Below are 16473 nucleotides of genomic sequence, written 5' to 3' on the forward strand. Positions count from 1 at the left end.
CCGTTATAGCGCGCGTGTGCAGTAGCTCCCTCTTTTTCTGTTTAGGGAGGTGTTGGTGAAGTCGTTCCTGTTTTCACTGAAACCGGCCCTGACTTTTCTCGGTGAGTGATCGCAGTTTGTCGAGTTCTGAAAGGACGGATTTATCCTCTCCTTGCCTTGACTGTGTTGCGGGCTGTGGACTTTCAGCTCCTGGGGCTGTGTGTGTGTGTCAGCAAATGGCGCCGGGCCTGTGACCTGGGCTTCCCTTTGGGCCGGCGCCATTTGCTGGGAGTGCGGGCTGGCGGCGGCGGCACCTTCCTGCGGGAGGTCTATGTTAGAGGGTCTGAGGCTGGCGGATGTATTGGTAACCAGAAGCCACGCGGCGGCCTCCATTGGGCGAATCTCACGTTTTGTGGCTGTTCAGGGCATTGGTGAAACTATGTAAAGCGAATTCTTTTTTTCTGAACAAAAGAATATTAGAGGGCAGGAACAGGCTCTCACCAAGAGCGCACCGACACATGACTGTTCAATCTCGCCTCGATGCTAATGCCCTCTAAATCGGGCAACATCCTAGTAAACTTTTTCTGTACCATCTCGAAAGCTCCCCCACCCCATCCTTCTAGTATTGCGTGACCAGAACTGTACATAATGTTCCAATATGGCCTAACTAAAATTCTATAAATCCACAACATGACTCGTTGATTTTTTTTTGTACACTGTGCCCTGATTAGCAAAGGCAAGTATGTCATCTTGACCACCTAGTCCACTTTGAGGGAACTGTGCATCTGTATGCCTAGATCCTTTGACACCTACATTTACTGAATACTTCCCTTCTTCATTACGTCTTCCAAAGTGTATCACTTTGCATTTATCTTTATTAAAATCCATCTGCCATTTATTCACCCAAGTCCCCAAGCTGCCTACATCCTGCTAGGTCCTCTTGCAAACTTCCTCACTGTCCGAAGCTTCCCCCAACCTTTTGTGTCATCGACACACTTACTAATCAGGCCACTTGCATTCTCCGATTCATTTATATATAATACAAACAAAAGCGGTCCTAGCACCGATCCCTGCAGAACACCACTGTTCACAGATCTCCAGTCAGAAAAAAACACCCACCACTATCGTCTTCTAATGACCAACTCAGATCTGTATTCATCCAGCCACCTCACTATGCATTCCATGGGACTGCCTCTTGTGTCAGCCAGCCACGTGGGACCACATTCCGTACTCTTTCTTCATCAATCACTTCTGTCACTTTCTCAGGAAATACAATCAATTTTGAGACTTTTTGCTAATCTTAATTTTTCCACATGAGTAAATTCTGACCTTAAGAATCTTCTCCAATAAATTTCCTATCACTGACGTGAGGCTCACAAGTTTGTAATTTCCCTTAAGCAAAGGAAGAATGTTGACTATTCTCCAGCCCACTGGAGCCCCTCGTGTCACCAGATAGGATACAAAGATTTCATATGTGACCACAGAACTTCCGTCCCTCAGCATTCTTGGATTGGCCCCATCAGGTTTCAAGGACTTGTCAAACTTAATGCTTTTCAAAGTTCCCAACACCATCACCATTTATTAATATCAACATGCCCCATAATGTTCACAAACCACCATGTCCTCCAGTGCAAGATATTTGTTAAGGACCTCACCCACTTCCTCCAACTTCACACACCGAGTCGTAGAGATATACAGCACAGAGCGCACACTTCTGCCTAACTTGTACGTGTTGACCAGATATCCTAAATTAATCTAGTCATGTTTGCCGGCACTTGGCCCACATTCCTCTCAACCCTTCTTATTCATAAAATCATCTAGTTGCCTTTTAAATGCTGTAATTGTACCAGCGTCCACCACTTACTTTGGCAGCTCATTCCATATGTCCACCACCCTTTGCCTGAAAAAGTTGCCCCTTAGATCCCTTTTAAATCTCCCCTCTTGCCTTAAACCTATGCCCTCTAGTCTGGACTGCATCGCCCCCAGGGAAAAGACCTTATCTATTTATCCTATCCATGCCCCTCATGATTTTATTAACCTCTATAAGATCACCCCTCAGCCTCTGATGCTCCAGAGAAAACAGCCTCAATCTATTCAGCGTCTTCCTATAGTTCAAACCCTCCAACCCTGGCAAAATCCTTTGTAAATCTTTTCTGAACTCCTTCAAGTTTCACAATATCCTTTCTATAGGAGGGAATTGCACACAATATTCCAACACATCTATCCTGGGACAGGCGAAGCAAAGACATGCCAGAGAATTCCTAGAGGCCTGGCACTCCTCCTACAACGCCATAAACAAACACATAGATCTAGATACCATCTATCAACCCCTCAGAAAACAAACAGAAAATGACCACCACAAACCCCAGGAACCCCATCCAGGACAAACCTATAAATAGAAAGCAGGAGACAACAGCTTCGCTTCACTTGGAGGACGCCACTGAAGCTGTTTCCTAGCCAGGTAATGAAACGTCTGGATATCAAACCTGCTCCCCAAACCTCAGCCTGAGCTACAAACCTTGCATATTCCAAAAGTGGCTTAACCAATGTTAAGATGAAACATGACCTCCCAACCCCTATACTCAATGCTGTGATCAATAAAGGCAAGCATACCAAATGTCGTTTTCACTGTCCTATCTACCTGCGACTCCACTTTCAAGTAACTATGAATTTGCACTCCAAGGTCTTTTTGTTCAGCAACACCCCACAGGACCTTACCATGTAGTATATAAGTCCTGCCCTGATTTGCCTTTCCAAAATGCAGCACCTCACATTTATCTAAATTAAACTCCATCTGCCACTCCTCAGCCCGTTTGCTCATGTGATCAAGATCCCATTGTACTCTGAGATAACCTTCTTCGCTGTCTACTGTACCTCCAGTTTTGGTGTTATCTGCACATTTACTAATTATATCTCCTATGTTCACATCTAAATTATTCATATAAATGACAAAAAGTGGTGGGCCCTGCACCAATCTTTGTGGCACATCATTGGTCACATGCCTCCAGTCTGAAAAGCAACCCTGCACTACCACCCTCTGTCGAACCGGTTCTGTATCAAAGTGGCTAGTTCTCGCTGTATGCCATATGTTCTAACCTTGTTAACTAATCTATCATGAGGAACCTTGTCAAATGCCTTACTGAAGTCCATATAGATCATATCCACCACTCTGCCCTCAATCCTCTTAGAGTTTCTTTGTCCTTGAGTGGACCCATCCTTCCCTTCAGTACAGTCTTGCTCCTCCTGCATGTTAAAACACCTGTAATTTTCATTAATCCTGTTTACTAAAGACCTTTCGTCGCCCCTTTTGGTCTTCCTAATTCCGCTGTCTTTGTATTATTTCAGCGCTCTTGTGTCTTCAGTTTCCTAAATCTTACATATGCCTCCCTTTTTTCTCTTTGACTAAACTCTCAATTTCTTCTGTTATCCAAGGTTCCCAAATCTTGCCATCCGCATTTTTTCCTTTTCACAGGAACACACTAGTCCTGAATTCTTAATCTACTTTAAAAGAGTCCCCACATGATAGATGTGGGCTTACCCCAAAACAGCTAACTTCAATCTATATTCCCAAGTTCCTGCCTGATATTGTCATGGTTAGCCTTCCCCAAATTTCACCTTAAGACTTTTCTTACCCTGGCCTCGTTCCCCAACACCAGATCTTTTATGAGTACTTGCCTCGTTGAGTTATTGACATGTTGCTTCAAGAAACCCTTGCTGGATGCATCTAAAAAGTTCCCCCACTCCCACCCCCATCCAAGATCCTGGCACTTTGGGAGTCCTAGTCAATTTGGCAAAGTTAAAATTACCCATTACTTATACGAAAATTCTTTTTACATTTTTCCATAATCTGTTCACTTACCTGTTCCTGTCTCCTGCTGGCTCTTGGGAGACTGCAATACATCAAAGTGATGGTACTCTTTCTATTCCTGAGCTCTACCATATGGCCTCACTTAATGAGTCCCTCCAAGGTGTCCTCCCTCGGTACAGCTGTGATATTCTTTTCCCTGATCCCAACACCCTCATCTCTTTTTTGTATCCCTTTCTCGTGTGAAACGTCAGAATACTGGAACATTAAGCTGCCAGTCTGGATCCCTCGCAAATAAGATTTTGTAACAGCTGCAGCATCATAATTTTGTGTACTAATCCAAGCTCTAAGTTCATCTGTCTTAACTGTCATACTCCTCACTTTAAAACACTACAGACCACCAGTCCTGTAGTGTTCATTAACCTCTCCCTGTCTGTTCTTCCTCATAGCCTTACTGGCCTAAATCTGTAATTCCTTGGTTATTTCTCTTGCTTACCTAATGGTCTGGACGCTACAGTTGGACGCATTTCCTGTATATGTAGTCTTCACAGACATTCAAACTATTTCTGGTTTCCTACATTCCGCAGGAGAAGCATACTACCTTGCTGATGTTTTTACCCTCTAGCAACTACTTAATTTTAAAAGATTATATTAACTTACAGCTAACTAAATGGTCCCTAAGGTTAGGTTCTCACTAAAAAACACTACATACACTATTGTGTGCAATAGTCTTGATACTATAAATCCTAATACTGTACTACTGTACCACTAGCTAAATCCCATTACACTCAAACTTTATGGATATTAAACGTTCATGGCAATTGAAGATGAGGAAAAATATCTCCTCACCCCAGTTTACCAATCAGAAGCCCTTCTGTCCAAAACATCTTTTTTGAACTTGCAATGTCATAAAACACAACTCCCACTATATTCCCTGTGTAATTGATTAAGCTACTCAAAATTAAGCCCTGCACTTGAGTTTTTACCTGCTCCAGTTGCTGCCTCCTCCCTCTGACTTCTGGTTCCATTTGCTAGCTACTACTCAAAACTAGCAGTCATGGTGACTGTGCCAACATCTCCCAGAATCCTCCTCAGTTGCTTTGCACTGGTACCCTCTTGATGCTCTTCCTCCTCTTGAGCATTGTGTATTCTGCAACTCCCTATTCCGTAATGGTGACTGATTCAATTACTCCCAAAATCCTTGAGCACTTCTCAGTTTGCCCCATAGTGTGAAGGTATTGAGTATGTGGGACTGTCATTCTCAGAGAGTGGTAAATTAAGATCTCTTAAAGGAGTTGAAGGTTATTGAGATTAGATGGGAATGTAGCCTTGAGAACACAATTCCTAATCAACCATTATCTTATTTGATGACAGATCAGCAACAGCAGGCTATGGTCTATTTCTGCTACCATTAAATGTTCATAAAATGACCTCTTGAAATGGTGATGATTGTTGTTTGCATGTTTTCCCCTTCTCTTCCTTTTATTCCCTGCTCTGTATCATATTATTAAAGAATAGCAATTTACATTTAATGTAGTGTGTTTAACTTTTGAGTGTGAGGTAGTGTTCATCCTCAGTTGCCATGAGAATTCGGTGAAATCTTTCATAAATCATTATAGGAACAGTTTGAGGGGTGGCTTGCTAGGCCACCTCAAAGGATGATTAAGAGCATGGGTCTGCAATTGCCTATGGTCCAAATGAGTTAGATGGCAACTTTATTATCTAGATTTCTATTGGCACCAAATATGGAATTGTTTTTCTTGATGGCTGTCTTTATTTACTGTTATGAGTGGAAACTGATTTGATATCTGAAGTTTTTAAGTGAAATTTGTGCAGTTAGTACTTCACTTGGATTTTTTTTGCCCCTTAGAATCACCATGCAGCTGTTTCTACACGCTCAGAAGACCCACACGCTTGATGTGAATGGAGAAGAGACTGTTAGGCAAATTAAGGTAAACTAACTTCTCAATAGTAAACTAACTTTTTAAATCTTAAGATCTTAACCTCTATTATTTTTATTTGTATATTTTTAATAATTACCAGGGAAAGAGTAGACCCACTCAAGGACAAAGGAGGAAAGTTATGCATGGTGCCACAAGATGTGGGAGAGATCCTTAATGAGTACTCTGTATCAATATTCATCAAGGAGAAGGACATAACTGATGTTGAAGTCAGGGATGAGTGTGTGAATACTTTAGAGAAAGTCAGTGTACTGAAGGAGGACGTTTTGGGTATCCTAATTTGCATTAAGGTAGATGAGTGCCCAGGGCCAGATGGGATCTATCCCAGGTTACTACAAGAGGCACGGGAACAAATAGTTCAGGCATTGGCAGATAACTTAACATCCTCTTTGGCCATAGGCAAGGTTCTAGTGTACTAAGAGATTAGCCAATGTTGTTCCTTTCCTTTAAGAAAAGAAGCAGGGATAATCTAGGAAATTATAGGCTGGTGAACCTGACATCTGTGGTGGGGAAGCTGTTGGAGAAGATATTGAGGGGCAAGATATAGGCACATTTGCAATAAAATGTTAGTGACGGGTATCATGGTTTTGTACGGGGTTGTCTCACCAACCTAATTGAATTTGTTTTTGAAAAAGTGACACACCTAATTGATGAGGGAAGGGCTGTGGATGTAGTTTTACATGGACTTTAGTAAGGCATCTGATAAAGTCCCACATGGCAGATGATACAAAACCAAAATCACGTGCGATTTTGGGTGGCCTGGCTCGATGGATACGACTGCTTTGGTCAAAGACGAGAGAGTAGTGGTGGAAGAGTGTTTTTCAGAATGGAGACCAGTAACTAGTGTTCCACAGGGATCAGTCTTTGGTCCCCTGGTGTTTGTAGTATACACAAAAATGTCGAGTATCCGAACGAGATGGGTGAGGAGTATTTTGTTCGGATAACTGATCTGATCGTAAACAAAGGAAGCCATACCGAACATAATTACATAAAAAAGCATGTTTAGAGTTTATATTTCATTCAGTTGATAAGTGTGCAAACACTGGATATTGCTTAAAAATTTGTGGTATTTTACAAAATCAAATCACTTTTGCGTAAATAAAATTCATTGAGGAGGAGGTTGGGTTATTTTTCGAAGAAAATATCTAGTTGCTGTTGCTTGAAGTGCTTGTGTTTCTTTGCTCCACTACTCCAATCACAGCTTCATGTACACTTCAAATGAGGCATCTACTAAATCTATATTATTGGCGTCAATTTTATCAATCTTGGATGAATATATCTTTAGGTGTAACATTATGCCTCAGCATGTATAAAAGTCAAAGTAATTCTAACATGAAGTAATTTTTAATTTTAAATACTTACTATCTTAAAATTAGTTACTTAGTAAATATGGATATTTTTGGTAATTTTTCTTGGTCATAATTTCCTGCGATTAAAACACTGGAAATACTAAAACCAGACTGTTCATTACCCAGTACAAACTCCTCTCTCATCTTGATTTCATTTCATTTGCCAGCTTTCAAATTGAAGCAGATCATTCAAAATTCACATCGCACTTCTGGCAACACTCCTGCTATTTCAGACCAGGTGAAATTCTATCCATTCATTTGCAATCTTATTTGATGATTGAAGTACACTCTGACCATCTTTCCAACCACACCCCTCGCCGCACTCCATAAATATTACACCAATTAAAATCCCATATGCTGTTGCAGTCAACTCATCACCCTCCTTGCTGATGCACTCAGATTTCCTGATTGCGATTGTTGCACCAGTGTCGGTAACATTACTTTGATGTAATGTTTTTACAGGGCCTCGAGATCTTGTTCGGATAATCCGAAGTTCAGATAATTGGTGTTCAGATAACAAAGGTTATTCTGTTTATATAAAATGATTTGGAGGAAAATGTGGATGGTCTGATTAGTAAGTTTGTGGATGACACAAAGATTGGAGTTGTTGATAGTGCCGATAATTGATTGTGAAAGGAGACAACAGAATGTAGATGGGAGACTTGGGCACAAATGGCAGATGTCGTTTAATTCACACAAATGCAACATGATGCATTTTGGAAGATCAAATTTAGGTGTGAATTATACTGTAAATGGCAGAACCCTTGGGAACATTAATATACAGACAGACCTGGATGAGAAGGTCCATAGATGGCCAAAGTAATTCAGAAGGCACATGACATGCTTGCCTTCCTTGGCCAGGGCATGGAGTACAAGAGTTGGCGAACCATGTTGCAGCTATATAAAATCCTTATTAAGCCGCAGTTGGAGTATTGTGTATAGTTTTGGTCACCACACTACTAAAAGGACGTGAAACCTTTGGAGAGAGTACAGAGAAGGTTCACCAGGATGTTGCCTGGTCTTGAGGGCATTGGCTTTGGAGAAAAGTTTTTTTAAAAAAAAATAGGATTGCTTTCGCTGGAAAAATGGCGGCTGAGAGGAGACTCTACAAAATTGAGAGGTATCGATTGAGTGGGTAGTCAAAGGCTTTTCCCCAGGGTTGAAGTTTCAATTACAAGGGGGCAGAGGTTCAAGGTGGGTGGGGGGGAAAGTTTTAAGGGAGGTGTGTGAGGGAAGCTTTTCATGTAGAGTGGGAGGAGCCTGGAACGCACTGCCAGAAGAGGTGGTGGAAGCAGACACGTTGGCGACATTTAAGAGCCATCTAGGTGTTTGCATGAGCAGGAAGAGAATAGAGGGCTATGGATCGAATAAGGCAGAAGGTTTGTTTTTAGCATGTAAGCTTGCTCGCTGAGCTGGAAAGTTTGTTTTCAGACATTTTGTCACCATACCAGGCAACATAATCAGTGAGTCTCTGGTGAAGCCTGATTTGATGTGTACTTAAATCACCACTGAAGTAATTTCTACAAATTCTGTTTAGAGGTGACTCCATACTTAGATACAGTATGAGAGATTAGCCTCTGTCATACAACAGTGTGCTCCTTGGTGTGCTCTATTCTTTATTCTTTTAATTGCAACTGTCACTGCAAAACCTCCTCAATTCGTAAGTGTAGAAAGTCAAGTGGTTTGGGATTATAACAGATTATTACAGTAATCAGGTGAAGTCTGTGCTGTTTAGGTAATGCATGTTTAGATAATGTTTTAATAATCCCTATTACATCAGTGTTTATAAAATGGCTTTTTGGTCAGTCAGCTGGTAAGAAAGAAGGTGAACTGTACTCTAAAAATGCATTTCATTGAGTATGTGACAGACTTTAATAAAGTAGATGCGACATTACTGTATCGTGTTGTGATATTTTGCAGTAGACATTTGTGAAGTTTTTTTATTCACTGCTGGCTACAAAAATTTAATTGTAAATTCAATTTGGGATGTGAAATTTTTGGGTTCCATGAGTAACAGTCCAAAAAATCCTGTTCTGTATACCTTTAAATGTTAAAGTGCTGATTATTTTGTATATTGATCCTTGGACAGTTCTGTTTTGCTTGCCCCAAGAATCTCATTTATGATTTTCTTTTTTTAATTCAGGCCCATGTCGAATCCCTAGAAGGAGTCTCTGCTGTTGACCAAGTGCTCCTCTTGGCTGGTACTCCCTTAGATGATGATGCCATCATAGGCCAATGTGGTATAAATGAGCACTGCACACTAGAAGTAGTTGCTCGATTGCTGGGTGGTATGTATTATTATGATTTGAATTTCCCTAATCAGTATTTTTTTAAAAATTGTGTTGAATGTTTACAGTATTGGCAGCAGAGTCATTTCAATTGACCTGATAGGTTAGTGTTTGCAGCATAACCATCGGCATTGCCATCTATTTCTTTCTCTGTATAATTATGAAGAAATTCCCTTAAATACATTAACATTAGGTTGCATAAAGATGTGTAGTGCATTTTGTAGAGGTAATCTTGTTGATAAATATTGAAGAATTATTTGCCACATAACCATATTATTGCCACCAAAATTAAACTCAAACTCACTATTTTCTCTATGCTGATGTCACATAAATTGCCTTTCCTCAGTTTGTTGCAGATCATGGAATGGTTGGTGTTAAGAAATTTGACTTTGGAGTGTGCCAATGTTAATATCAATTACTTTTTTTCAGATTTTAATAAGATTGTTTTTTTTTTGCTGAGAACCCATGCCTTTTTCGTTGTCCAAGGGTGCTGCATCCCTAGTTGAATTAAGCATGGAATTGTAGATATTTTCTCAAACTATTTAGAGATGTTATTTCCTGTGGAGCAGTGCTATTCAAACCTGAGCCTCTTGGTCTGGAGATAGGGATACTACCACTGCATCATGTGTCAAGTCTAAATTGTATGTTGTTGGTTTGGTGCTAGTAACTGAGTTGTTCAGTAAATGAATAAGCTCTTCAGTGGTGTATACTTTCCTCTAATAATTGCTTAAGTATGTGGAGGTTTGTGCACCAGCCTCGAGATGGTCGAACAGCTCTTGCAAGTCTGTATATGACTTAAGATCTGTCTAGAATGTCTCGAATATAAATTTACAAACAGTAAACCAAAAGTTTAGTTTGGAAGTCTGTTTATGATGTCTGTCTTAAAATAGACCATAAGCTTTTTTTCACTCCCTTATTTTTAGGCAAGGTCCATGGATCCCTTGCTCGTGCTGGGAAAGTGAAAGGTCAGACTCCCAAGGTAAGCTTGACTGACTGAAGGCAACCTGCAGCAAAAGTATCTAAGATTTTCTTGTACTTTTGTGTTTTTGTATATCTAAACAATATGCACACAATTGTATTGAATGTGATGAACAGCCATACTAGTAACTATCAGGTGAATTATCAATCTGAATTGTCTCACCTGTCAAGGCCATGAGTCATTGCATAATCTCTATTATTGGTTGGTGTTTGTCAATGATAAAAAGCCATTTCCAATTTGATTGAAGTTTTGTGTTCATTTTAGTTAACAAAACTTTACACCAGGTTCATAATTTCATAAGATATAGAAGCAGAATAGACCATTTAGCCCATTGAGTCTACTCCACTATTCAGTCATGGCCGAAATACTCCTCACTCCCATTTTCCTGCCTTCTCTCTATAACTCTTCAACCCATTACCAGTTAAAAATCTAACTCCTTCTTAAATTTACTCAGTATCCCAGCATCCAATGCACTTTGGGGTAGCAAATTCCACAGATTCACAACCCTTTGGGAGAAGTAGTTTCTCCTCAACTCTGTTTTAAATTTGCTACCCCTTAAGCTCAGACTTGCCTCACAAGAGGAAGCATTTCCTCCACGTCTATTTTATCTGTACCTTTTATCGTGAATATCTCAATTTGATCTCCCCTCATTCTTCTAAATTCCAGAGAATATAGGTCTAAATTGTTCAATCTCTGTTCATATGTCAAACCCCTCATCTCTGGAATTGATGTAGTGAACCTTCTCTGAACTACCTTCAGTGCCACTACATCTTTCCTCAAATCAAGGACCAAACCTGTGCACAATACTTCAGGTGCGGTCTCACCGATGCTTTTACAATTGCAACAATACTTCCTTACATTCATGTCTGTTCCTTTAGCTATAAAAGCCAACATTTCATTTGCTGCCTTTTTTATCTGCTGTACCTGTATGCTAGTTTTCTATGACTTATGAACGAGGACACCCAGATCCCTCTGCACCGGAGCACCCTGAAGTCTCTCTCCATTTAGATAATAGCTCGCCTTCCCATTTTTCCAACTAAAATGCAAGACCTCACTTGCCCACATTAAACTCCATCTCCCACACTTTGGCCCACTCTCTTAACCTATCTATATCCATTTGTAAGAATCTTATTTCCTCATTGCACTTTACAGTCCCACCTATTTTTGTGTCATCCCCATATTTATCTATAGAGCCTTCTATCTCTGTATCCAAGTCGTTAATGTAGATTGTAAATAGCTGCGGTCCAAGGATCGAACCCTGTGGCACCCATTAGTTACTACTTGCCATCCAGGAAAAAAAAATCCATTTATCCTGACTCTGTTTTCTGTCCATCAGCCAGTCACCTATCCAAGCTAATAAATTATCCCTAATCCCATATGATCCAACCTTTTGTGAATTAACCTTTTGTGCAGCACCTTATATCTGGACATCCAGAAGGTGTATGATATTATATCTACAGGATCCCCATTGTCCACTTTAGTCGTTACATCTTTGAAGAGCTCTAGCAAATTAGTCAAACATGATTTGCTCTTCATAAAATCATGCTGACTGACGGCGTATTGACTTTCTAAATGTCCTGATATTGCTTCCTTGATAATTGATTCCAACACTTGCCCAACAACAGATGTTAAGCCATCTGGTCTGTAATTTCCCATATTGCCTCCCTCCCTTTTTGAATAGGGATGTTACAGCATTTTTCCAATCCACTGGAATCTTTCCTGTATGCAGGGAATCTTGAAATACAATAACCAACGGATCCATTATCATCGTGACCACATCTATTAATACCCTTAGATTTAGGCCATCAGGCCCAGGGGACTTGGCTGTCCTCAATCCCAGTAGTTTGCTGAGTACCTTTTCCCTGTCGATGTTGATTGTTCTAAGTTCTACGCTTTCTATTGCCTCTGACTTGCCCATTCCAATTGAAATGGTACTATTGTTGTCTGTGAAAACTGAGGCAAAGTATTGATTCAGCATCTCTGCCATTTCAGTGTTCCCCACTATTAACTCTCCAGTTTCATCTTCCAAGGGACCAACATTCACCTTAGCAATTCTCTTCCTTTGTATATACCGATAGAAGTTTCCTTTGATATTTTATGCTAGTTTTCTTTCATAATTTACCTTGGCTCTTTTTATTAATTTTTTTAGTTTCTTTGTTTGAAAGTTTCCCATTCTTCCAGCCTGCCACTGTCCTTTGCAATATGGTATACCTTAGTTTAATTTTATATAACCCTTTCCTCCTCGTTTAACCATAAATGTTTTCTTTTACCACCCTTATCATCTTTTTTCCTCACTGGGGTATATTTTAGTTGTGAGGAATTGAGTAGCTGCTGAAACAATTGCCATTGCTCCTCTGCTGTCTTATCTCTTAGCCTTCCTGTTCAATTTACTCTGGCCTAATCTGTCCTCCTGCAAGTGTAATTTCTTTTGTTTAATTCCAGAACACTAGTATGGGACTCTACTTTCTCACCCCCAAACTGAATTTTGAATTCAATCATACTATGGTCTCTATTCCCCAGAGGATCCTTAACCATGATGTCATCAATTAATCTCTTCATTACACAATACCAAATCCAGAGTAGCCTGCTCCCTGGTTGGTTCCACAACATACAGCTCTAAGAAACAATCTCTAATACATTCAGTGAACTCTGCCTTTAGGCTACCCTTGCCAATTTGATTCTTCCAATCTGTTTGTTAAAATCACCCATAAGTATTGCAGAATCTTTCTTGCAATCCTCTAATACTTCCTGGTTTTTACTGTGCCCCATTACGGAACCACTATAGACTACTCCTACCAAGTATTTCTTCCCTTTTGCTATTTCTTATTTCTACCCAGACTGCTTCTACATCTTGATCTCCTGTGTTTATGTCATTTCTCATTACAGCATTGATCTTTCTTCACCAGCAAAGCAACACAGCCTTCAGGACTCTTGATCTTAGTCACAGAGAACAGTGTCTATGCCCCGAACTATACTATCCCCAGTTACAAGTACATTTCCCGCCCCTGCTTGAATGATAAAGTGCAATGATAAATTTCCTTTCAGTAGAACTCTTATAATCTGGAGGCTGTGAATACACAACAGTCTTAAGTCTTGTACACACGTGGGAACCTCTAAGTCATAGAAGCAGAAGTAGGCCATTCAGCCCATCAGGTCTGTCCACCATTCAGTGAGATCTTGACAGATCTGGTAATCCAAGACTCTGCTTTCCTGCCTCTGCTTTATAACCCTTGATTCCCTTACAGATTAAAAATGTCTATCTCAACTCTGAATAAACGTAAGGACCCAACCTCAACAACTGTACGGTAAAGAATTCTATAGATTCACAACCCTCAAAAGACATTCCTCCTCATCTGTTTTTAAAATATGCAACCCCTTATTCTGAAATGATGCTGAGACACTCTGGCGAAGGGAAATAACCTTTGTCTATCCTGTCAAGTCCCTGAATCTTGTTTTAAGGTCCTGTTCTTCTATATTTGAATCAATACAAGCCCAATCTACTCAATGCTCCTCAAAGACAATCCCTCTATGACTGGTATCGCCCTAGTGAACCTTCTTTGAGCTGCCTGCAATGCCATTGTATCATTCCTTAGACGAATGCTCCAAAACTGTTTGGTATTCCATGTTTGGGACTGATTAGTGCCTTCCTTCCTTTCTTTTCATTCCTTATGAAATAAAGGCTGAGTCATTTCCTCATCCAAGTCATTAATATATATGTAAATTATTGTTGAGTTAATATGGATTCCTGTAGCACACCCTTAAACAGATCGCCAGCCTGAAATGCCTCCGGTATCTCATCTATATTTCGTTAGTTAACTAATTCTCTATCCATGCTAGTATACTTGTAACCTCCATGAAGAATTTTAGAAAATTGCAGGCACGATTTCCCCATCATTATGCCATGCTGACTTATGATCGTATCATGCATTTCTGAATGCTCTGCTACTACACATTCTTTTGTTATAAACTAATAGTTTCTCACTAACTGTCATAAAGCCTCTTCCCTTTTGTTAATTAAAGGCGTTAGATTGGTAGTTTTCCAATCCTCTGGGACTTAAAGGATTTCTGGAAGATTGTCAACAGTGCTTCTGTAGATGTTGCCTGACCTCCTGTGATTTCCAGCATTTTTGTTTTCGGGATATGCTTCCACTATCTCTAACTACTTCCCATGAGATGTATCTTAACATTTAGAATCAGGCGGTTTATTGGTTGTTAGCCCAATTAGTTTCCCTTTCACTTGCTATCTAGTGATAGTTATTTATTTCCTGTCCTTTTTATGTCTTGACCTCTGACATCCTTTTCTTATTTGGGAAAGCACATGCCCTGCAATACTGCTTTTTGCCAAACTTGGCTCCAAGTGTTAGTGTTGTTTTCTACTAATATTTTAAATTTTCACTGATTTATTCTTTTGCATAGGTTGCAAAACAAGAGAAGAGGAAAAAGAAGACTGGCCGTGCAAAGAGGCGCATGCAGTACAATCGTCGTTTTGTAAATGTTGTGCCATGCTTTGGAAAGAGGAAGGGACCAAATTCAAACTCCTAAAATGTTGTTTTTCATCAAACTCAATGAAATGAATTGATATCTCTGCCTCCCTACCTTACAGACTGGCTCACTCAACTGGAGCTATTTCAGAAATGAAGTAATTGGTTTGTATTCAAATTCTGGATTGTGATTAATAAACATTTATTTCCAGCAGTTTTGAGTTTTTGTCTTGATCTGTTCTATAGTATAACTTAATTCACTATATTCTGCTGATCCTTACTGTTAAGTTGATTGCTATTACAAAGCTATCTTGTCAATGATTAAGATTTCTTCTTTGATACATTCTAGTTATGAGGTATGTTAAATTCTAGTTGCATTGTCTACTGGATTCTATATTGATGCAGTGATTTGTGCCTAAATTTATAATGAGTGTAAACTTGAGAGATTTTTGTCTGAGGATCTAAGGCAGGGAATGCAGTCACCTTGGAAATGAGCTTAAATGGGAACAAATTATAATCACGATTTAATATTTATTCAACATTTGATATCAAATTAAACCATAAGGGTTTTGTAACATAATTGATCTTTACTGATATGGTGGATTTCAAATCCAGCTAACTTGATTCACTTGGTCTAATTGGCCTTGAGGAAGAGAGAAAGGGTAATTACAAATAATGTCCAATATCATCTGCACCCCATGGATTATTCTATCATATACAAGTGCTTGGCCATTATGGGATCTACAAACTAATGTCCTCCCTGGTTTACATGATTCTTAAAACTGAATCCTCATTTAAGAAAGGACTGCCAGTAACAGTTATTGGAGCTGCTAGTGGCAAATGAATCAAAGGCAATTTAATAAAAATAACCCTGGGTCAGCTCTTATTGTATTACTAGCCCTCCGATGATGGTCAATTCCTACTTTTAAGTTCAGATGCTTTTTTTTTAAACCTACGGAAAGAAATTCCACTAAATTTGGAGGAATTCCCTTAAAGCTCACTTACCCCCTCTTGATTTTATTCTGCATACCCTATGCCATATTAGTCAGCTGTTTTTTGTCTACTGAAGCAGGACCAAAAAGACAGCCAACTATCAGTGTTAGAATAATACTCAAGTGCAAATCTCTGCTTTCAGTAAGATGGTGTAGAGGCAAGTTTAATCCAAAATCATTTTATAATTATAAAATGATTTTGGTGTCCAAATCACCAAAATTTTGTGTCAAAACAATAAAATTCAAATTCCATTGGCTTCTGGTATCCTGGGCATAATTTAAACTATTCGAGGAGAAAGTGAGGACTGCAGATGCTGGAGATCAGAGCTGAAAATGTGTTGCTGGAACAGCGCAGCAGGTCAGGCAGCATCCAAGGAACAGGAGAATCGACGTTTCGGGCATAAGCCCTTCTTCAGGAATGAGGAAAGTGTGTCCAGCAGGCTAAGATAAAAGGTAGGGAGGAGGGACTTGGGGGAGGGGCTTTGGAAATGCGATAGGTGGAAGGAGAAATCTGAGTTCTCCAGTTTCCTCATTTCCTCTCCCCCCACCTTGTCTCAGTCAAATCCCTCGAACTCAGCACCGCCTTCCTAACCTGCAATCTTCTTCCTGACCTCTCCGCCCCCACCCCACTCCGGCCTA

The 16473-nt window shown here is 39.9% G+C and overlaps 2 protein-coding genes across 2 annotated transcripts in view; both read left to right on the forward strand.

The window, feature by feature from the left end:
• Positions 1 to 11: 11 nt before the first annotated feature.
• faua (FAU ubiquitin like and ribosomal protein S30 fusion a) lies at positions 12 to 15056 on the forward strand. The gene is made up of 5 exons (XM_043697318.1): positions 12 to 101; positions 5655 to 5736; positions 9238 to 9382; positions 10306 to 10361; positions 14778 to 15056. Exons 2-5 carry the CDS (start codon positions 5662 to 5664, stop codon positions 14901 to 14903), a joined length of 402 nt encoding a protein of 133 aa, XP_043553253.1. The 5' UTR covers positions 12 to 101; positions 5655 to 5661; the 3' UTR covers positions 14904 to 15056.
• Positions 21 to 16473, forward strand: part of LOC122553491 (ubiquitin-like protein FUBI) — a 34480-nt gene continuing 18027 nt past the window's right edge. The window contains exon 1 of the mRNA XM_043697320.1: positions 21 to 101. The gene's annotated coding sequence lies outside the window, so the exon portion shown is untranslated. The remainder of the gene's footprint in view (positions 102 to 16473) is intronic.

This window comes from Chiloscyllium plagiosum, chromosome 10, assembly GCF_004010195.1.
Source record: "Chiloscyllium plagiosum isolate BGI_BamShark_2017 chromosome 10, ASM401019v2, whole genome shotgun sequence".
NCBI lineage: Eukaryota > Metazoa > Chordata > Chondrichthyes > Orectolobiformes > Hemiscylliidae > Chiloscyllium > Chiloscyllium plagiosum.